At 41.1% G+C, this 23,590-nt stretch overlaps 3 protein-coding genes across 3 annotated transcripts; all 3 read right to left on the reverse strand.

Moving 5' to 3' along the window:
- Window positions 1-292: 292 nt before the first annotated feature.
- On the reverse strand, window positions 293-14,823 carry LOC309374105 (proto-oncogene Mas-like). The gene is given in 4 exon segments (XM_081918942.1): window positions 293-923; window positions 1,453-1,734; window positions 1,736-2,142; window positions 14,513-14,823. Coding segments are annotated over 4 exon segments (1,059 nt in total). The 5' UTR covers window positions 14,541-14,823; the 3' UTR covers window positions 293-581.
- On the reverse strand, window positions 10,262-12,362 carry LOC309374126 (mas-related G-protein coupled receptor member H-like). Its single transcript, XM_081918980.1, has 2 exons — window positions 12,094-12,362; window positions 10,262-11,315 (listed from the first exon to the last, which is right to left on the reverse strand). The coding sequence occupies exon 2, from the start codon at window positions 11,273-11,275 to the stop codon at window positions 10,304-10,306; it is 972 nt and encodes a 323-aa protein (XP_081775106.1). The 5' UTR covers window positions 11,276-11,315; window positions 12,094-12,362; the 3' UTR covers window positions 10,262-10,303.
- Window positions 14,824-18,260: 3,437 nt separating the features above from the next.
- Window positions 18,261-19,229, reverse strand: LOC309374127 (mas-related G-protein coupled receptor member H-like; the record flags this gene model as incomplete). Its single annotated transcript, XM_081918981.1, has 1 exon — window positions 18,261-19,229. The coding sequence occupies one exon, from the start codon at window positions 19,227-19,229 to the stop codon at window positions 18,261-18,263; it is 969 nt and encodes a 322-aa protein (XP_081775107.1).
- Between the last annotated feature and the right edge of the window lie 4,361 nt (window positions 19,230-23,590).

The raw sequence follows: 23,590 nt of genomic DNA on the forward strand, positions 1-23,590 counted from the left end.
CATGTTTAGCCCTCCACCGCTTTCCCCCTTTTCTTCACTAATGTTTCAACAAATGAAATTTGAAAAATGAGACATTGCACATACTTTTGTAAACCAAGAAATCTTTAATTGAAATATTTTAAGAAGAAAAGGAGGAGGAAAAGGGTGAGGGGGAGATACTGAGTTCAGAGTAGAACAAGTACCAAGAAATATAATAAGCATTTTTTAGGGGGTGGGAATTAACAAGTCATTTTTTTAATTAAAGCCTTTGTGTTACAAAGCAAACAGATAAGCAGGGAAAGCTTATGTCGTCTCCACTTTCAATACATAGTATTTTTCACAGCTCTATTCTTCTTTGAAGTCATCAGATCCAGGTTTGGACTTGAACGTCTCACTTCTTTCTCCCATCTTCCTCCTCCTTAAAAAGCCTCTGTAATATGACCTTCAAGCTCTCCCTTGTTTCTTTTTTCCAACCAGGAAATATGGATTAATAAAATGCAGGTATATGGGTTTCTTTGAACTTCTGAACAGCCCCAGGACCTTGCCAAAAGTATCAGAATAGCAAGAGGGAAAAAGTGAATCATTCTGATTCTGTTGAAGCATCATATCTGCGGGCTGACCCGGAGTTCTACCTTCTCTCTTCCCTGTTCCTCCTCCTTGAAAACCCTTTGGAATACGACCTTCAAGCTCTCCCTTGATCGACTGTGTTTCTTTCTTCCAACCAGGAAATAAATCAAAGGGTTAACACTGCTGTTTAGGCAGCTGCATAAGAGCCCAATAAATATTTTAGTACTGTTTCCACTTTCAACGGAAAAATGGATTAATGAAATGCAAGTAAATGGGAAAGCTAAGAAGAGGAAGAAGAGGAGGGCAAGTAGGATGGCTGTTACAGTTTTCCCCTTCTTCCTCTGTTGTGATCTAAAGTAAACTTTTATAAACAGCAACTTGCGATCTCGGTCACACGCAGTCTGTAGTCCGCTGGCAGCAGGAGTTCAATATGGGTATGTCTTTGAGTTAACATCTTACATCAAAAACCTGACAGTACCTAACTATCGAAGGCTTTTCACCAAAGCCAGACTAAATGTCTTCCCCTCTGCAGTGCTGGATGGTAGGTTGAGAGGAGTTCCCTACCAGGACAGACTTTGCTCGTGTGCTCAAGACATCGATTCCATAAATCATATTTTGTTGCATTGTGCGAAGTATGAACAGGCCAGGGCTGAACTGATACTACCCTTGCTGGTGCCTTTCCCGGGAACATCAGAGGCTCACTATGTCAGGTTCCTACTGGAAGACCGGACAAAAGCTAGAACGTTGGCAGTGGCAAAGTTTTTATCGGTGGTTACAAGAACAAACGAGCCCTATATTCTAAACAAAGTGCTTGATTAACCTGGAAGTAGGCTGTATGAACTCTGTATTGATTTGTAATGTTTTGTTGGGTCTCTGGACCGTAATAAAGATTGTTATAAACAGGACCAGAGTGAAAACGGTCATGAGTGGGAGGCAAAGTATAACATTCGTTAGAAACAGGTAGAAAAGGGGATTCGTTATAACTAAAAAAATAAAAATAATCATGCTGATTACAGTGAGCAGGAAAGCAATGATCCATATTAAGGCACACACAAGGGTGGAATAGTGTGGTGGTCGGTGGCATCGATGCCAAAGGGGAAAGACGACAGAAACACACCTGTCCATGCTAATGGCTGTCAACAGATATTGACCAGTGTTATACATGAACAATAAAGCAAAGGTGCCAAAAGATATTGAAATAATAATCACTGGCATGTAAGAATGAAAATGACTCCGGAAGATATATAATGCAAAAAGTAAATAAGCATATGAGAGCCCCAAGGTCAGCAGCAGCCAGATGCCAGATGAAGGTGGTGAAATGATTCCTCTTCATGCAAAAGCCAAGAAACCAGATGACATTTCCATACCCCATAAGTCCAAAAATGCTAATAAATAAAATGGAGACGGAGATAAAAATGTCTTCTATAGGATATGGTGATGATTCATGATCAAAACCATCCTGGGGGGTTAGGAGGTCAGTTACATTTTCTGCTCCAAGATCTTCCCCTGAAGCATCCAAAGTAGACCAGGATCCCAGGCCATCATTGCTCATTTTGCTTAATCTCTTCTTCTGAACTATTTCTTCTATGGATCTTCCTACCAAGAGAAAATAAACAAATGTGGAGTCAGTTTTGGCTATAAAGCTCAACCATATTAAACTGAGACACTCAAACAATAACAAAAGAGACATGCTGTTTAGTGGGAATTCATGACTGATAAACAAAGAAACAAACAAAAACTTTAGGAATATTCTTCTTTAGAATGTTTTTCAAAATTTATCAGTTTCAAAAGTTATGGGGGGGGGGTGCAGTTCGGCGGTGGGTTGTGGATTTTTTTCCCAATTAAGGAATCTGCAAGCACAACATCAATAAGCATATCATTTTAAAACTAAAATTCCCCTCTTCTGCTCTCTGAGTCAGACATAACATCTGAAATTGATGTGTTGTGTGCTATCCACTGAGAGTGGGGCGGTTGGATGGGGTCAATGTTTCAAATCTGGAGTGGAGAAGAGGAACGGGAGAAGGAGTTGAACATCAAGAAAACAAAAGCCATTATCAGTAGTACTACCCCAGCCACATTGGACAACTTCCAACATATATAAAAACATAACAATACATTGCACTGGGTAGGCATCTGTAAGTTTTTATTATTATTAAAATGTGATTTTTAACAAAACCAGATTAAATAAAACTCAAGTCAAATCCACTGTCCTGGTCTCACAGTGGCCAAACAGATGCTTAAGGGACCCCTACAAACAGCTTTGGAACACAAAAGTCCACTCCTCTGCTGTGGTTTTCTGCTGCCCCAACAGCTCTTTGATCTCCCAACCCCACTCGGGGCAACTTTGACATTTCTGGGTGACCAATCTGCTTTTTTTTACGAGGGCATGGGGACACTTCTCTCCAATCCCAGATTTGACAACATGACCCCTAACATTCCTCAGAAATAATCTACACAAGTTAAAATGAGTTTAAAGCAGCAAAATGAGAGCTAATATCTCTGTGTGTGTGCATGCTCACATGTGCTGATGAGCCTGACATTGAGATTTTTTAAAAATAAGGTTGTACCCCTATAGTAAAGCACTTGTGAGGCAGATTATGTCGGAAATCAAGCCTTTATCAGGAGAAACTGGCAACTCTCCCAGGCACCCGGCATGATTCCCTGTTGACCTCCCTGGCTGCATTCCCCAGCAAGATCCAGGCTAGGTCGTGATAGGCGATTCTTCTCAAACATGGGAAGAACACACACCCTCTTTCCTGCCCCCACCCCCGGGCAGGGGAAAGAGATAGACAGAAACGTATTTACATGCTTTTATTTCTGTCTTTGCAGCATTACAAAAAACATGACTGCTCTCTTCAAACTCCAGCAGTCTAGTGACAAACACTTCCTGCACTTCCTGGACAGGAACAAACGGAAGAGCTCATATTACACTCTGAGCTAATTCCGGTGCTTCACACTGTGAATTGACTGTCCCTCTGTTTCCCATGGGCAGTCCCAACATTCCCATTACGTTTTGCTTTCAAGCTAGCAGTTTGCAGCTGCATTGCTTCTATATCGTAACAGATTATTGGTTTCTCCAGTCCTGCATTCCCTTCCCCAGGGATTCAGCCTAGGATTTTCTGCCTTCAATGCATGTACACTTCTGCTTATGGTTCCCCTTCTGCTTTTGCAAGCGAACTATGTTAACTTGAGACATTCACATGCCTGTGAGCAACTGTTGATCAGCAGTCTAATACAACATCAACCTCAGTGCAGTCCCTGCCCTGCTGGAGAAGGCAAAACAGAAATGGGGAACACAGAACAAGATGAAAAAATTGCTGAAACTGATTGAGTGTGATAAGCAATAGACTTCTAGAGGTATTCATGGTATTTTAAATAGTGGACGTAAGTGGGCAAGTGACAGCAATAAAAGCTTTTCTCATATTTGCTTTGATTTAAGAAAAGAAAACATATCCAGGTAACTGAAAAGAAATGATATACTTGAATATACGCCTTATATGAGCCCCCTCTTCACTCGTCATGCATTCAGTAAGTGCATAGGTTAACATAATAAGCAAATACAAAGCTAAACCTTTTCATATTATTCTTTCATGTTTTGTAGCTATTTTGGAGTGGGTTGTTAAGGTGAAATGACTCTTGCCAGGTAAAGGGACCAGTGGCGCTTGCATCTACCTGAATATATGGGGGGCTTCAGAGAGTCACTATGATAGGTTTCCCATATTCCCCAAAATGAAAATCCCTTAACATTCCTGGACATTTTGCCAATTTCGTGAAAATCCAGCAGGACATCATTATGCTGCCCAATACCCAGACATGTTCAGGAAAATCTGGACATATGGCAGCCCTACTCTATGAAACTCATCGTCTTCCTTGGCATAAGCTCTCAGTTCCCTTTCCCTGTTAAGCCTGTAACCCAACCAAAATACATCTTATTGAAATAACTGGCTAATATTTCCCTGTTAGCCTCACCTCCCATTCTATCTTTGTTTGCTTCTCCATTGTTCAATTTTAGATTGAACACAGCCTCTCCAATCCAACATGAATGCAATTCTTTCGTTCCCCTTTTCTATACATTTATGCAGGGGCAGAGGAAGGGTGTGTGTGGTGGGGGCAGTTCTCCCTGGGTGTCACCACTGAGGGGGGTGACAAAATGCCAGGTGGCACTCACCACGGGGCTTGCAGCACGCCAGAGCCACATGTCTCTGCTGGTAGTGACACGGTGGCTTGGGCACCCATAGGCTCCAGAGCCAGTTAGACTCCAGAGTGGTAGACTCGTAATCTGGGTAACCAGGTTCGCGTCTCCACTCCTCCACATGCAGCTGCTGGGTGACCTTGGGCTAGTCACACTTCTCTGAAGTCTCTCAGCCTCACTCACCTCACAGAGTGTTTGTTGTGGGGGAGGAAGGGAAAGGAGAATGTTAGCCGCTTTGAGACTCCATCGGGTAGTGATAAAGCGGGATATCAAATCCAAACTCCTCTTCTTCTTCTTCTTCTTCTTCTTCTTCTTCTTCTTCTTCTTCTTCTTCTTCTTCTTCTTCTTCTCCTTCTCCACAGTCTGCCCGCCTCCTCCCCCTTAGCTGTAGGGTGGCTGAGTGGGAGGAGGCAGGCAGACTCCTTGGAAGCCCCACAGAGTGTCCTGCCCCAGTGCCCGGTTGGCTTGTTCTTTTTTTTCCAAGTGAATTTTTATTGTTTTCCTTACATATTCTTTTCCAACAAATTGTAATAGCACCATACATTCCCTTTGACTCTGCCGAGTCGCGACCCCCCTCCCTCCCCACAACTAGTATATTTATCCTCTTTCCATCACGCACATCATTCTCATATTAGTACTATTATACATTGGAGGTATTATGGCAATCCTGCTAGTGTCTTGACCTCTTTACAATTCTTCTTTAAATATTCAATAAATTTACTCCAGTTATTTTGGTATCTTTGATCTCCCTGGTCCCGGATGCTCACTGACAGTTTGGCAAGTTCTGCATATTCTGTCAACTTCGTCTGCCACTCCTGAATAGTTGGTATATCTTGTACTTTCCATCTTTGGGCCAGAAGGGTCCTCGCGGCAGCTGTAGCATACATGAACAAATTTTGATCTACTTTAATTTCTGTTCCTATTAAGCCTAATAGACACGCTTCCGGTCTTTTGGGGAAAGTGTATCTAAATATTTTTTTGAGTTCATTATAAATTGATTCCCATTTTTTTTTATCTTATCGCAGGTCCACCACATATGGAAATAGTCCCCATCTGCCTTTTTACATTTCCAACATTTTCTTTCTTTTTTCCTATACATTTTAGCTAATTTTACTGGCGTCAAATGCCATCTATACATCATTTTTAGCAGGTTTTCCTTTAAAGTCATGCATCCTGTAAATCTCAAACCCTCCTTCCATAATCTTTTCCACGCATCCAATTCAATGTTATGCCCAATATCAATTGCCCATTTTATCATTGATTCCTTTACTTCTTCGTCTTTTGTATACCATTCTAGCAATAAACTATAAATTCTTGATAAAATTTTATCTTTACAGTCTATTAACTCGATTTGGAATTTCGATTTTTTATCTTCGAACCCATTTCTCTTTTTATCTTCCTTTAATAAGTCACTGATCTGGTGGTATTGCAGCCACCCTGTTAACATCTTTTCAATTTGGTCATATGGTTGGCTTGTCATACGGTTGGCTTGTTCTGCCGCTGCATCTATGAGAAGTTGCCTGTTGAGAAAAACTATCTGTATGCCAAAAGGCTACATTTTTAGTTCAGCAGGAAGCAGGGCTGTCAGAAGACTGCGTAGATACTCCGTCTCCATTCTCTGTCTCTGTAAAGCAGTTTCATGCAAAATGCACGTGTGCCAAATGCATGCATGATTCTGCCACTTTGCCATGGCTCACCTGCCACCCTTGAATGAAGTATGTTCACATACGTACTGTACCTGTGAGAAGCTGTGGTTCAGATATCATGAGAAGGAGAAAGCAGGAGTCACAGAATTCTGTGCCAGGAAAAGTAGGAAATTGGAGGATTTGCAGGAATTCATGCAATTCCCAAGTTGCAAGGGAAACTTCTAAGTCTGACCAAGCCGATTGCAAAATGTTCTGTAACCTACCCTCTCCTCTTCATTTTTGCTTAAACAGCTTGCCAGCATCTTGTGACAAGAAGAAAGTGCATTTACTGGTGAACAAGATAGTCATCAACAAAATTAGGAGGAGGCTGTTGCCCTCTAAGTCTCACTGTTGTAGAAAGTACTCTTGAGAAAAGCTGGTTTGCCAGTGTTAGGGATGGGGGAAGAAGCTAACACCTTTGTGACTTGATCGGGAGTAATTCATTTATTGATTAAAACCATACCATTTCCATGCTCAATATGGTTAACAAAATCACAGATATACATGACAGTAGAAAAACACATGGAATATTGCAGCCAATTTATATAACGATTAACTATCATAAGGGGCATGAGAAGTTGCTTCCAGAAATTGGTAATTCCCTTTAATTTTCCATCCACTCTGAGGAATTCATGGAGGGTACAACTACATATCAGGTTCTTCTTCTGCTCTTATATTCACTTGCCTGGGTGTAGGTCAAATGCATCTCTTAAGTTTTCACTGCAGAGTAGATGAGTACATGGTTTGCATGCTGTTATTTATTTGTGCTACTGGATGTGTATGGCTATATGTAGAAATTAAACATTATTCTTGGATTCAATTAACTTTTTTTTTTCTAGCTCCATCTTAGAGCAGAACACGAAAAACAGACAATGTAACCACAAAACCTTTGAAGTGTCTGGAAGAGAAGACAGTTTTTCAAACCTGTTTTTGTTGACAACAACCAATAATAATTTTTTCCCATATGTGAACAACAGAATAAACCCAAAAATATACATACAAGATTATTTCATATGTAAGAAGCAATGTAAGAGTAGAAGACCATATATTATCAGTAGGGCCTGATGATACATACACTTGAGAAAAGTTGGTTTCCTAGTCATCAGGAAGCAGGAAGCAGCTAAGAACTCTGTGACTTGATTGAGTGATAATCATTTATTGATTACTAATAGCATAGTATGCTTCTTTCTGTCCATTCTCAACCTGGTTAACATAATAATGTATATACAAAAAAGTACAAAAACACAGGGAATATTGCATCCAATGGATAAAGTAACATAAGAGCCATGAGAAGTTTCTTCTAGAAATTGGGGGTTTCCTGCATACTTTTTCCCACTCCCACACGTCACCCCCTGCTAACTACTCAAAACTCTGCCATTGTTTAAAACCTCCACTTTCCTCATTTCAGATTCCCTCAAGGATGCAGTGTCCTCAAATATACCATTGCTTGAAGGGATTTAACTCAAACTGCTGTTGTTGTTTACAATTGCCATTTTTTCCCTCTCATTTTCCCCCAATCCTGCTTTATACAAATGTCTGCTGTTGTTTTAAGTCACAATTTCCCCCTTGAAAACTGGCTCTCTCTTTTTTAAAAAAAATAATTTTTATTAACAGGCCAATCACATCACATTAATTCCAAATAACTATAATTCCAAATTAACAGCCAATTTTTTTAAAAAAAAAATTGTTGGGGTACCCGTGCTTCAAGCTCCAAAAGGGATCGAATCATCTCTCTTACTGCTGCTTTAATTACACAGTTCTGTCAAAATAATATTCACAGTTCTGTTCAATCTTCTCTTTGTTGTTTTTCTCATCTTCTTGTTGTTATCTCCTTTCTTTGTGATCTCTGATAATCTCCACAAGCGGGTTGAAGACAAACGTCGTTATTTCCTGTGTGGATTTTACACTCATCCAAGAGCCATAAAAGTAGACAGACGCCATTTCAACACCTCCATACAAAACATTCCGACAGTCTGTCCTGATCTCCCCAGGCCCGCCGCTCCCTCATAAATTTTCTCAGGGGGCCCTGCTGGGCCGAACCCACACTCCAACATAGTAACAGCCATAGTCCTCCTCCCCCTGGATTCCTGCGGGTGGGCCTGCCATGATAAAGTTTTTCTCCCCCTCCTTTTCAGTCCTTTGATGAATCTTCTTCTTGATTTATTCCTCTTCTTGATTTAATGTTAAGTCCAGCCCGTCGCTCCTCTTCCCAGAGATCCCTTTAGTTAGCAGTCCTTACTCCCGATCATCGCTTGAAGTATGTGTGTTTGCTTCTGTTCTGATTGTTTATTTTGAGCTCCCGCAACTAGCTGCGCAGATCAGAGACAGCGTCCAGGAGAGCAGACCCACACGAGGGCTTTTGTGCCTAGTGCCATCACCCCCTTTCGAATCTGGGGGTGAATTATGGGCACAGCAGGCAAGGCAGCATTCCCCATTCCCTTGGGGTAACGAGGGAGGCTGCATACTCCCATAACAGCCTCTTAATTACCTCGTGTGAGCCGGAGAGATGTTATTGTTGGACATCTTCCGATGCGCCCCCTTGAAAACTGGCTCTCACTGGCATGCAGTGATGGCCACCAACTTGGAAGGCTTTAAAAGAAGAATACACAAATTAACTCCGAATAGGCCTATCAATAGATACAAATCATGGTGGAGGCTGTGCTCTGCTTCCACAGCACAAGGCAATGTGCTTTTGGATACCAGCTGCTGAAAATTGCAGAAGGGGAGAGTGCCTTTGTGATCAGGCCCTGCCTGCACATTTCCATCATGTATCCGGTTCAGCAGTGTGAGAACAGGATGGTGGAATCAATGGGCAATTGGCGAAATTCATCAGGTCCTTCTTATGGTCTTAGATTATCTTTCTTGGGAGTAGGTCCTATTGAATTCTAAAGGACTTACTTCTGAGTAGACATTTATAAGATTGCTCTGCATGCATGCCATTTATTTGTGGTGCTGGATGAGTATAGCTATGGGCAGAAATTAAACATTATTCTTTGATTCAGTTAACAGCAGAAACAGACAACGTAGCAACCAAGATTTAACAGTGTCAACAAAAACCATAGAATAGATTTTTCCATATTATGTGATTCCATCGCACTTCTTTTTATGCTGCTTTTGAGGCAGCAGTCAATTTGTGTTTTGTCATATCCATGATAGTCATTTTCTGACTTTACCTCTTGAACATTTCAAAATGTGCCTCCACTGGCGAAAACTGGCTTAGTCGGAGCTAGAATCCCTAGATGGGACTGAAGTGATAAAGCTCAAAGTGATGACCTTTTAGAGCTTCTATAGCTTGAGTTTCAGTGGCGGTCTTGACTCCGTAGAGTTTTTCTCATTCCAGAAGGCTTCTGGGATATGACTTTAATACTCTGCCTACACCTGCCTCTCTTCTGTCTTCCAACAGGGAAATAAATAAAAGGGTTAACACAACAGTTCAGACAGGCACAAAAGTAGTCATAATATAGGATCTAGGGAGGTTCTGAACTGAAAACAAAAATGCTGTTGCATAAGGCATTCAAAGTGTGTGTAGAGGTTCCCTTCTGCCAGCCAAATCTACTTTCCAACCCCAGCCTACATCTTTCCCCAGCAGCTCCAACTGCAAGCTCAGAGCTCCCTGAATACATTAAATGCTCTTCCCATGAATCGACCCGGCTTCCTCCATAGTCGTATAGTATCTAGATTTATAAAATAATAAGGATAATAAGAAGTTCATCAAGACCATCCTCTGTTCAAGACTGAGATTCTATGCACACTCTGAAATCAATAGCCAGCACTGAGCACAGGTCAACAAGGTTACAGACAGAAATTTGTAAATTGGGAACTAGTTTGTGCCATCAGAATCACAATGATAAAGACATATTTTGGCAATATTTTTGAGCCATCATAACTGAGTTTCCAAAGAGATCTCCCCTGCTTCTGCAGGGTTTTCATCCTCTTTGAAAACATTCTGGAATGTGGCTTTCATGCTCTGCCTACACCTGCCTCTTTTCTGTCTTCCAACCAGGAAATAAATCAAGGGGTTAACACTGCTGTTCAGAGAGCTGAGTATGAAGGCATATTGTGAGAAAAAAGGAGGTACCGAATGAAGAACAAAAAGAGTGATGAAAACGGCATTGAGTGGGAAAGAAAAAATAATGAAGAAGAAGAGAGCAAGCAGGACCATAATTAGAAGTTTTCCTCTCCTCCTCTGGTGTGATTTAAAGCAGACCCTGACGAAAAGGATCAGAGTGGCGACAGTCATGAGTGGAAGGCAAAGGAAGCCATTCACAATAATCTGAATGCCCAGTGTGCTAGAAATATTGAAATCAGACAGAAGGAGAGTGAAGTGAATTGCAGGGGAAATAGAAGAAATTCCCCATATTGAGGCACAAACAGCGGTGGACATATTTGGTGGTCGGTGGCATCGATGCCAAAGTGGGAAAAGGACAGCCACACACCTGTCAATGCTGATGGCTGTCAGCAGAAATTGACCGTTGGTGTACATAAATTGGAAAATCAAGTAAAACATGTACTCTTCAAAGTAAGTGAAGTATTTTACCACTATGGAACATATTCTATTAATAAACACAACTGTGAGTAAACCAAAGTCAGCTATGGAGAGATTCAGGATGTAAGTGGTGAAAGGAGTCCTCTTAATGCAGAAACCAAGCAGCCGGATGACAGTCCCATTCCCCAAAAGCCCAAAAATGCTGATTAAAAGGTAGCTGATATTCAATATATACTCTCCTAATGTCAATCCTGAATTATTATTAGTGAAGCTATTGTTAGAGAGAACAGTTCCATTGTCCGTTCCGTAATATTCCTCTCCAGCATTCCTTGGGGACAGTGATGGGAGGGTGTAATTGATCATCATGATCAGTCTTTGCTTTTCTACTTTGTCCGCTATTTTCCTGCTGGAAGAATTTAGAGAATGGTAGAATTAGTTTTTACTAACGGAAATAAGCAAAGACAAAGCTAAAGCTTTGGAGATTAGTCTTTCATACTTTGTAGCTATTATGGAGTGGGTGGTTAAGGTGAAATGGCTCTTGCTCTTTAATTGCCAGGTAAAGGGGCCAGTGGGGCTTGCAGCTACCTGAATATATTTGGGGTTTCAGAAAGTCTCTATGATAGGGTTCCCATATTCCCCAAAGTAAACATGCTTCCCAGAGCAAGGAACATAGCTCTGTGGTGCAACATCTGCCTCCTGTGCAGAAGGGTTCCATCCCTGGCACCAACCATTAGGGCAGACCCTTATCTGAAACCCTTGAGAAGTGCTGTCAGCTAGAGTCACACAACCATAGAATCTTAGAGTTAGAAGGGACACAAGGTTTATCTAGTCCAACCCCCTGCAATGAAACAATGTAAAGCAATACTGGGCAAGTTGGAAAGAGCCAATGTGGCATTGTGATTCCAATTTTGGAGTAAGATCTGGGAGACCAGCCATCAAATTCCCACACAGACATAAAACTCACTGGATAACCTCAAACCAGAGTTCCTCAGCCTGACCTACATCACAGGTTTGTTGTGAGGAGAAAAAGAGGAGCAAGACAAACCATGTATAGCACCTTGAACGCCTTGGAGGAAAGCTGGGTATAAATAAATAAATGGACAAAATTTTAGGAGGCAGCTTCCTATACTTTTCTGTTCCTAAAACCTCATACAGAATCTTTCACAGCTGTGTTATCTTTTTACCTTTTAACCCCAGGGGTTGAAGCTGTGCTTGTCAATCATCATCATTATCATCATCATCATCATCATCGATGCTTAATTCTGCCACACCAATTACTCGTCTTTCTGCTCTTGCAAGTGAAGATTTCTAAGCAGCTTTTTGCTTACCTGTGACTAACGTTGGATCAGATATTGAGATAGAGAGAGAGAAACAAAATAAGTAATCCTGTGCTGGAAGGTTTGCAGACACCAATGCAACTCCCAAGTCTTGAGGAAACATTCAATGCATTTAAGAGCTCATGACAAGATGTGCTGGATTGTGCCTGCTTGCCTTCATTTATGCTTTAATCAGTTTGCCAGTGTCATGTGACAGGAGAAAAACAATTGTCACTGGATTGTCAATGTAGTCTTTAGGGGATTGTGATCATGTACACTAACAGCTCCATTTGTAAAATAACAAAAGTGCTTTGAAAGGCTCCATTACACTTCAAAAGCCTCCAAGTAAGTTATAAGCACTGAGAAGCACTTTGCTCCCCATGCAGGAGATTTCCAATACACCCGGGGAAAGAAAGCCCAGCTAATTGGCTGGAAAGAGCAGGATGATGGTACAGTAGGGATACAGAACCTTTTTCCAGCAAGAGGAACTCATTTTTTATGGGAAACCTCGAGAAGGGAATACCTACTCCCACTCTTGATCAGAGAGTCCTCTTTCTATAAAAGTAGGAAGCTTGGAATCTCTCAAGCCTCTTTGCTCCCAGATGCAAGCTACACAAATTCTATGCATGGCAGGAGAGAGTGCAGGAAGGTAAGGAAGGCCCTTCTCATGGCACATTTGGGGTGAAGGGGAAGGATGAAGGCAGGGAAAGGTGCAGCAAGGGTTTGTGAGTACATTTGCTCCTCTGCTTCAGGCAGCAAAATGTCTTGCACCAGCACTAACACATCACATCCTTTCTTCTTGCTCCCCCCCCCTTTGGTGTCCACACATGTTTCTTATCCTTCATGCTCCTCCTCAAAGGCGACCTTTATGGTGAAGCTTCTGGACGCCTTTGTCTTCATCTCTCCTTCAGTCTGTGTTGGTATCCAGCCCAACCATATACACATCCATTCTTAAGCCATGCATACATTCAAAACTCTTAATAAATAAATATAGAAAACTTCCTTGTGCAAGGCAAGACCGTTTTTCTACCTAGCTTAGAGTGCTGACACTGACCAGCAGGGATATAGGCAGGGATCAATCCTGTCCCTACCTGGAGCTGCCACTGAGTGAATCCTTTCTTCACACTAAGTCAAAGCTCTGCAGATGAGCAAGAGCCCTCAAAACACCTGCAAGCATAAAGTGCATATTTCTCTTGAGACTTTGATGTTTCCTTTCTATATATATATATATATTGCTGAAGTGTCTAGACTGAGAAAAAAGAAACCTGCCCATGACTTATTGGAACACCAACTAGTGGATATGAACATTTTTCAGGATATGAAAAATATGCCTACCCGGCAGAGACTGAATCTGGAATCTTCCGCATGCAAACCACTCAGCCTTAGATTTTGGATACAAAACTCTATGTACAACTATATAACATACATTGAACTGTGATTTCTATGCAAGGAAATGAGAGGTTATTCTTTTGTTCCATTGCTTTCCCAATGAAAACCTGCTGTTTAGATAGATAGATAGATAGATAGATAGATAGATTCTTTATTGTCATTACACAAGTGCAACATTGCACAAGTGCAACGAAATTGGATGCCATCCCTTAAAAACAAGAAAAGCAAAACAACAACAACAACCAAACAAACCACATTCCAGCCACACCCACACCCACACCCATCAAACTCCCAGGTCACACTATCGAGTTACAGCATTCAAAAAGGCCACAGCTCTTGGATAGAAACTATTTTTCAGTCTATTTGTCCTTGACTTGATGTTTCTATATCTCCTGCCAGAAGGCAGTAGTGCAAACAGACTGTATCCCGGGTGAGATGAATCCTGCAGGATGTTGTTTGCTTTCCTAAGACAACGGGAACCGTACAGTTCTTCCAAAGATGGGAGAGGATGACCAATAATCCTTTGGGCTGTGGTTATGACCTTCTGGAGCACCTTCCTCTCCCTAGCTGTACAACTGGAGAACCAATCACAAATACAGTATGTGAGAATGCTCTCTATGGAGCCTCGGTAGAAGGACACCAGCAGTCTCTCACTCAGATTTTTACTGTTGATTTGGGCCAAAGATCAGAAGGGTCTTTGAGGGACATTCAACAGCCTAGTGTTAGACCTTAAGCTACTAAGGCTATCAGGCACTGAGATCTCCAGAACTCATTCTTTCCTAGCCTGCCACTTGGGATCCCTATAGTTATGTTCATGTCAGTGTGCAGAATGCTTGCTAATTATCCCACTGAGTAGTGGCTCTCCTGCTACCATTGCATGTTAAGTATATCCACATACCTGTGAGAATCTGTGGCTCAGATATCATGAGCAGGAGGAAGCAGGAGTAAGAGCGTTCTGTGCTGAGGAAAGTAGGCAATCGAAGGATTTGCAGGAATCAATGTAATCCCCAACTTGCAAGGAAAACCTGTAAGTCTGACCAAGCTGAATTCAAAATGTCCTGTAAATTATCCTCTTCTCTTTGTCTGTGCTTAATCAGTTTGCCAACATCTTGTGACAAGAAGAAACTATTTTTTTACTGGTGATCAAGATAGCCACCAGCAAAATTAGGAGGAGGTTGTTGCCGCCTTAAGTCTCACTGTTGTAGAAAGTACTCTTGAGAAAAGTTGATTTCCTGGTCATCGGGAAGCGGGAAGCAGCTAACAACTCTGTGACTTGATTGAGTGATATTCATTTATTGATTAATAGCATAGTATGATTCTATCTTGGTTAACATAGTAATGTATATACAAAAAAGTACAAAAATCACAGGGAATATTGCAGCCAATGGATAAAGTAACATAAGAGCCACGAGAAGTTTCTTCTGTAAAGTGGCGATTTCCTGTAGATTCCCCCCCCCACTCCCACACGTCACCCCCTGCTAACTACTCAAAACTCCTGCCATTTCTTAAAACCTCCACTTTCCTCACATCAGATTCCCCCAAGGATGCAGCATCCTCAAATACAGTATACCTTTGCTGGAAGGTATTTAACGCAAACCGCTCCTTTATTTAAAATTGCCATTTCCCCCCTCTCAGTTCCCTCCATCCCTGCTTTACTCAAATGTTCACTGTTGTTTTAAGTCACAATTTCCCCCTTGAAAAGTGCCCCTTCTTTCGTTGGTATCTCTTCTTGTTTTCATCTTTGGGCTAATAATATTCTCGCTGCAGTTGTTGCATATAAAAACAATGTTTTATCTTGCTTATGTATTTCTCTCATTATTGATTAATAGCATAGTATGCTTTTACCTTTCCATGCTTAACTTGGTTAACATAATAATGTATATACCAAAAAGTACAAAAACACAGGGAATATTGCAGCCAATGGATACAGTAACATAAGAGCCATGAGAAGCATGAGACTTACAATATCTAATAAGAAGGCTTCTGCTTGTTTTTTTTAAAATAAATGTATATTTAAACATTTTTTAAAGTTCATTATATATCATTTCCCAGAAAGCCTTCACCTCCTTACACACCCACCACACATGATAAAAGGTACCATCTTTTTCTTTACATTTCCAACATTGGTTATTTCTTCTATACATTTTTGCTAGTTTCACTGGCGTTAAATACCATCTATACATCATTTTCATTATATTTTCTTTGAGCAAACTACATGCAGTAAAATTTATTCCATCTTTTCACAATCTTTCCCAATCTTCTAACTGTATGTTATGCCCCATATCTTTTGCCTAATATAGCAAAAACTGTTATCCACCCAAATCTGTTATCAAATCCTTCCAGATCTAATGGATCTGTATTCTTAACCATATCCAATCCCTTAACCAACGAAGGCAAGAAGCTCCATACTGTAATACACTTTCAAATCTGGTAGAGAGAAACCTCCTCTCTTGCTGGTATCTGTAAGCAATTTAAATTTTATTCTTTGTTTCTTTCCTTGCCAGATAAATTTTGTAATTACTTTTTGCCACTCTTTAAAATTACAAACACCATTTATAATCTCCCTGAATACATTAAATGCTCTTCCCATGAATGGACCCAGGCTTCCTTCATAGTCGTATACTATCTAGATTTATAAAATAATAAGAATAATAAGAAATTCATCAAGTTCATCCATCTGTTCAAGACTGAGATTCTATAGAGACTTCCGGGTTAGTGCCAACGTCTAATGGCGGATTTCCTCCGAGCTCCGGAGGGAATCGGCTCAGTAGGGATCAGGTTCTACCGTGCCGGCGACGCGGGGACCCTTAAAAACCACAGGTGCGAATGCCTGTGGACGTGGTGACTCGGCGGGCACCATTAACGCTCCCCCCGACCCGCAAAGGAGCCTTTTTAAAGGCTGCGGAATGGGGGACGGGGGGTGGCGCGGTGCTGAGAGTCTTTCACTTCCCCTGCTGAGCGAAGCCGCATGCCATGGACGGAGAGCGCTGACTTTTTCCTTTAAAAATTCGGACTAAAAGCAACAACCCGTAAGTAAAAGGAAAAAAACTCTTAAATTCGGCACGAACGGGGGAGGGATAAAAAGGAAGTCTGCCCCCCCCCCACCTTGTAGATATTTTAAAGCAAAGATCGGAGAACTAAAGTCGAGAGAACCATCTTTTCTTTTCTTTGGAAGAAAAATTAATATTTCCGCGATTGGACTGTACAATTGAATTTGCTGGAGGATAAGAGCTAACAAATTAAAGTACAACCCCCCCCCCCCCGGGAACCGGGAGTGATCTGTGAGAGAGCCTGTTGAAAAGATACGGACTTTGACAGCTGTCAAACTAGCTGTCAAAGTTGGGAATAAAAGGAAATGTTGTTTTTGGTGACTCTGCTGGCTAGATCTTTTTTAAAATTGGATACAATTTATCAGGAATAAAGGAAAATAAGCTACATTTGGACTTTTGGAAGTAAGTGGAAAGATACTAAGTAAACAGGGTCCCCCTAGAGGGGACTTTTGGGATACTGTAAGAAATGGCTCTCAGTGGGAAAATACTGGAGGAACTGAATAGGACTTTTTATCTCCTGGGAAAGCTTCATGACCAAAGTGGTATCTTAGCAACAACGACAACAGCATTGAACAATACTGTCAACAATCTTATGGGAACAGGAACTGAATTGATACAAGTTTTTGTTTCCGAACCAGAAGTTTTGGAAGGTGAAATAGAGGCTGCTACAGCTGAGGAAACGAACTTTGAAAAATCCCAAGAGACACATGAGGACTTGTTGGAAATTGAAGGAGAAGCCACAAGGTTGCAGAAGATCAAGGCTGACCAGAGGCCTGGCAGGATAAATTTATCGAAGATGGAAATCGGAGCTTTAGGGCCATATAGATCCAAAAGATTTAAGAAACAGAATTTGAGCTCCACTTTTAAATACAGAGGCCTGCTGGCCAGAAAAAAGAATACTGTGGTGATAAGGCTTCCTCGAGAGTTGGTGCTGAAAATAAAGGACTGTTAAGAAGACCGGCAGAGAGAGACTAAGAGAGAGCTAAATGCCTCAGGCGTTTGGGACACAGGCTAGAATAGCTGTACTGACATTGGTTTTAGAGACCACAACCGGGAAAGGGAGGGGGGGGGGACTTGGGAATCCAAAGGGTGTTTAAATATAATTTGTTCAGATCTTATACATATGTTTATTCTGTGTAACCTTTATGGAAGGTGGGAAAATCGCGGAAGGGAGATTTGGGTCGACTTTAGGAATAAGGTTTAAAATTAACTCAAAAGTGGTTTTTCTTTCCAGATTAAATAGATACAAGATTTTAAATAAGTATTTGCTGAATGGATAAAAATGAAGTTATAATATAGAAGGGGGAGGTGTGAGGAGGTCGGGGAAATAAGGTTCAAGAAAGAAAGGATTGAAATTATACTTGTTTGTCTGTTTGTGTATGTTTGTATGTGGGTTTGTGTTTATGTGTTTAAAACCTCAATAAATATTATATTTTTTTTAAAAAAAGACTGAGATTCTATGCACATTCTGAAATCAATAGCCAGCACTGGGCACAGGTCAACAAGGTTACAGACATAAAGTTTGTAATTTGGGAACTAGATTGTGTCATCAGACTCACAATGATAAAGACAGATTTTGGCAATATTTTTGAGTCATCATAACTGAGTTTCCAAAGAGATCTCCCCTGCCTCTGCAGGGTTTTCATCCTCTTTGAAAATATTCTGGAATGTGGCTTTCATGCTCTGCCTACGTCTGCCTCTTTTTTGTCTTCCAACCAGGAAATAAATCAAAGGGTTAACACTGCTGTTCAGACAGATTAGTATGAAGGCATATTGTGAGAAAAAAGGAAGAAATGAATGAAAAAAATAAACAGTGATGTAAACGGCATTGAGTGGAAAAGAAAAAATGATGAAGAAGAAGAGAGCAAGCAGGACCATAATTAGAAGTTTTCCCCTCCTCCTCTGGTGTGATTTAAAGCAGACCCTGACAAAAAGGATCAGAGTGGCAACAGTCATGAGGGGGAGGCAAAGGAAGCCACTCACAATAAAATGAATTTTCACTATGTTAGAAACATTGATATCAGCCAGAAGGCGAGTGATTTCAATAGCAGGGGAAACAGAAGAAAGTCCCCATATTGAGGCACAAACTGCAGTGGACATATTTGGTGGTCGGTGGCATCGATACCAAAGTGGGAAAAGGACAGCCACACACCTATCAATGCTGATGGCTGTCAGCAGAAATTGACCAGTGGTGTACATAAATAGGAAAATCAAGTAAAACATTTCATCTGCAAAGTAAGTGAAGTATTTTCCCACTATGAAAGACATTCTATCAATAAACACAACTGTGAGTAAACCAAAGTCAGCTATGGAGAGGTTCAGGATGTAAGTGGTAAAAGGAGTCCTCTTAATGCAGAAACTAAGCAGCCAGATGACAGTCCCATTCCCCAAAAGCCCCAAATTGCAGATTAAAATGTAGCTCATATTCAATATATAATGTCTTAATGTCAATCCTGAATGATTACCAGTGTAGCTATTGTTAGAGAGAACAGTTCCATTGTCCATTCCGTAATATTCCTCTCCAGCATTCATTGGGGACAGTGATGGGAGGGTGTAATTGATCATCGTGATCAATCTTTGCTTTTCTACTTGGTCCTGTGTTTTTCTGCTGGAAGAATTTAGAGAATGGTAGAATTAGTCTTTACTAACGGAAATAAGCAAAGACAAAGCTAAAGCTTTGGAGACTAGTCTTTCATACTTTGTAGCTATTTTGGAGTGGGTGGTTAAGGTGAAATGACTTGCTCTTTAATTGCCAGGTAAAGGGGCCAGTGGGGCTTGCAGCTACCTGAATATATTTGGGGTTTCAGAGAGTCTCTATGATAGGGTTCCCATATTCCCCAAAGTAAAAAACCCACATAGCTCTGTGGTGCAACATCTGCCTCCTGTGCAGAAGGGTTCCATCCCTGGCATCAAACATAAGTGCAGACCCTTCTCTGAAACCCTTGAGAAGTGCTGTCAGCCAGAGTCACACAACCATAGAATCTTAGAGTTGGAAGGGACCCAAGGATCTTCTAGTCCAACCCCCTGCAATGCAACAATGTAAAGCAATATTGGGCAAATTGGAACTAGCCAATGTGACATTGTGATTCCAATTTTGGAGTAAGATCTGGGAGACCAGCGTTCAAATTCCCACACAGACATAAAACTCATTGTTGTTGTTTTAGTCGTTTAGTCGTGTCCGACTCTTCGTGACCCCATGGACTAGTTGCATGCCAGGCACTCCTGTCTTCCACTGCCTCCCGCAGTTTGGTCAAACTCATGCTTCTAGCTTCGAGAACACTATCCAGCCATCTCGTCGTCTGTCGTCCCCTTCTCCTTGTGCCCTCCATCTTTCCCAACATCAGGGTCTTTTCCAGGGAGTCTTCTCTTCCCATGAGGTGGCCAAAGTATTGGAGCCTCAGCTTTACAATCTGTCCCTCCAGTGAGCACTCAGGGCTGATTTCCTTCAGAATGGATAGGTTTGATCTTCTTGCAGTCCATGGGACTCTCAAGAGTCTCCTCCAGCACCATAATTCAAAAGCATCAATTCTTCGGCGATCAGCCTTCTTTATGGTCCAGCTCTCACTTCCGTACATCACTACTGGGAAAACCATAACTTTTAAAACTCATTGGGTAACCTCAAACCAGAGTTCCTCAGCCTGACCTACCTCACAGCTTTGTTGTGAGGATAAAAAGAGGAGCAAGACAAACCATGCACACCACCTTGAATGCCTTGGAGGAAAGGTGGGTATAAATAAATAAATGGACAGAATTTTAGAAGGCAGCTTCCTATACTTTTCTGTTCCTAAAACCTCATACAGAATCTTTCAAAGCTTTGTTATCTTTTAACCTTTTAATCCCAGGGGTTGAAGCTGTGCATGTTAATAATAATAATAATAATAATAATAATAATAATAATAATAATTGCTTAGTTCAGGCACAGTAATTACGCCTCTTTCTGCTCTTTAAAGCAAAGAATTTCTAACTTTTTGCTTACCTGTGACTAACGTTGGATCAGATACTGTGATAGAGAGAGAGAGAGAGAGAGAGAGAGAGAGAGAGAGAGAGAGAGAGAGAGAGAGAGAGAGAACCAGAATAAGTAATCCCGTGCTTGAAGATTTTCAGACACGAATGCAACTCCCAAGTCTTGAGGAAACATTCAATGCATTTAAGAGCTCATGACAAGATGTGCTGGAATGTGCCTGTTTGCCTTCATTTATGATTAATCAGTTTGCCAGTGTCATGTGACAAGAGAAAAATGATTATCAATATAGTCTTTAGAGGATTGTGATCATGCACACTAACAGTTTCATTTGTAAAATATACAAAAGTGCTTTGAAAGGTTCTGTTACTTCAATAGCCTGCAAGTAAGTTTTAAGCAGTGAGAAGCACTTTGCTCCCCATGCAGGAAATTTCCAAAACACCGGGGGAAAGAGAGCCCAGCTAATGGGCTGGAAAGAGCAGGATGATGATACAGTAGGGATACAGAACCCTTTTCCAGCAAGAGGACCTCTACTCCAGCTTGTAAGCAGAGAGACCTCTCTGGATAAAAGTAGGATGCTTGAAATCTCTCAAGCCTCTTACTTCACATATGCAAGCTACACAAATTCTATGCATGGCTGGAGAGAGTGCAGGAAGGTAAGGAAGGCCCTTCTCATGGCAGAATTGGGGTGAAAGGGAAGGATGAAGGCAGGAAAAGGTGCAGCAAGGATTTGTGAGTACATTTGCTCCTCTGCTTCAGGCAGCAAAATGTCTTGCACCAGCACTAACACATCACATCCTTTCTTTTAGTTTTTTCTCCTTCTCTTTGGTGTCCTCACATATTTCTTTTCCTTCATGCTCCTCCTCAAAAGGCAATCTTTATTGCGAAGCTTCTGGACTCTTCTGAAATATAGAAAACTGCCTTGTACAAGACAAGACCATTATTCTACCTAGCTCAGATTGCTGACACTGATCAGCAGGATATAGGCAGGAATCATTCCCTACCTGGAGCTGCCACTGAGTGAATCCAGGACGTTCTGCACGCTAAGCCAAAGCCCTGCAGATGAGGATATGAAGTCAACAAGGTGACAGGCAACAAAACCCAAAGCTATGTATATTTACTAATGATGAACTAGTTGAATCTCTTGCTCATGGGTGAAATATTATGTACAGCATGAAAGCAGTAGCCCAATGAACATAGGTCAACAAGGCTAAATACAATGCAACAGAAACTTATGGGCTCAGTCTAAAAACAAGAATGTTTTTAGAACTATAATGATACATCTAGACATGATCTTTTGGAACCATCACAACTGTGTTTCAGCAGCAGTCTCCTCTTCCTCTGGAGAGTTTTCCTCAACTCTGAAAGCATTCTGGAGTATCACCTTCATGCTCACTATAGGTCTGCCTCTTTTCGTTCTCCCAACCAGGAAATAGATGAATGGGTTAACACTGCTGTTCAGAGAGGCACATAAGAACCAATAAAATGCAAGAAAGGGAGCTTCTGAATGGAAAATATGATCAGTGATGACGTTATTAGTAAGCACTCTTGGAAGAAGTTGATTTGGAAGCAGTAGGGAATCGGGAGCTGCCTTCACTGAGTAGAATCTTGTCATGGTTCCATATTTCCATGTTCAACATGGTGAAAAGGGTTATGAATACAGTATACAACACACACACACACACACAGAGAGAGAGAGAGAGAGAGAGAGAGAGATATTGTGGTCAAGCACCATGAAGACCATGGCAAGTTGTACAGCATCACCCCTCTGTTACAGACAATTGGTGAAGTCTTATAGTTTTTCTCCCTCTCCCTCTTGAAGCATGCAATTGTTTTGTTGCTGTTGTTGCTTTCTGCTGCTGTTGTTAAATTTATTACCTGTACTTCATCAACAGGTCCCAGGACAGGTTACAACAATTTAAAATTAATAACAGATTAAAAAATAATAAAATAACAGGAATGGGACTGTGAAGAGGTGTGTGTGAATATGAATTTATGATACGTTTCTTCACTCTAGCACCAAAAATCTTATCCGCATGTGTCAAAGCAAGATAGCTATGATATTAGACCACAACTGCCTAGCAGTGAACGGCTGAGGAGATATATAGATTACTAGCTGAAAACTGCCTATTTGTCTTGCTCTGTTTCCCCGGAGATTTTCTGCGTAATTACATATCCATCTACAAGCAGAATTGTCCAGAAAGGAAAGTCTGCTTCAAATTTTGGTTCAACACAATAGTTGCAGGATGAGAACTTGGCTTCATGACTGCTTCCTTTCATTTTGATTAACCCAAGAAAATATTTCTCTTCCAACAACTGGTATAGGGCCCCATCTCTTCCCAGTTTTCTCCCTAAGCTTTGAGCCTTCCTTCGACAACCAGTAGCAGACTTACTTGTGCTATTACAGAAGGCAGTGTGCATGACTGACAGGGCTGTAGGAATTTGACTAGGATGAAGGATTGAAATTCTTGCCTAGGTCTTCAATGTCTTTCTTACTCATCTCTAACATAGAATTCATGTTTAAAACAAGAAAGGGAAAGACAATGGAACAGGAGACAGAGGGGGAGAGAGCAAATAATGATGACTGTTAGCAAAGACATTTGGAGATTTATTTTGGTTAGGATGAGGGATAAGAACTTAAATCAAAGGTTTAGAGAAAAGGTTTTTTGTGAGTTGTGCAGGAGGAGGAGAAGAGAGATGGTGCCACACAAAAAAATGAAAAAAGGGAAAAAAGGAATGTGGTATCAAGGGGGTGGGGAGAATACTTACATGGAATGTCCTACCTACCTTGTTTGAGCCACATCCAGTTTGCTCACAAGTGAAAGTGACAATAAAACAATGAACAGGGTGGTGTTACAATGAGTACTGCAATCAACAAAAAATATGGTGGACAGATATACAGCTGCTTTAAGTTGTTTACATACTCTCTTCTCTTGTATATCATTTACTACAAAGATTTTGACAG

This window comes from Podarcis melisellensis, assembly GCF_964234715.1.
Source record: "Podarcis melisellensis genome assembly, chromosome: 7".
NCBI classification, from domain to species: domain Eukaryota; kingdom Metazoa; phylum Chordata; class Lepidosauria; order Squamata; family Lacertidae; genus Podarcis; species Podarcis melisellensis.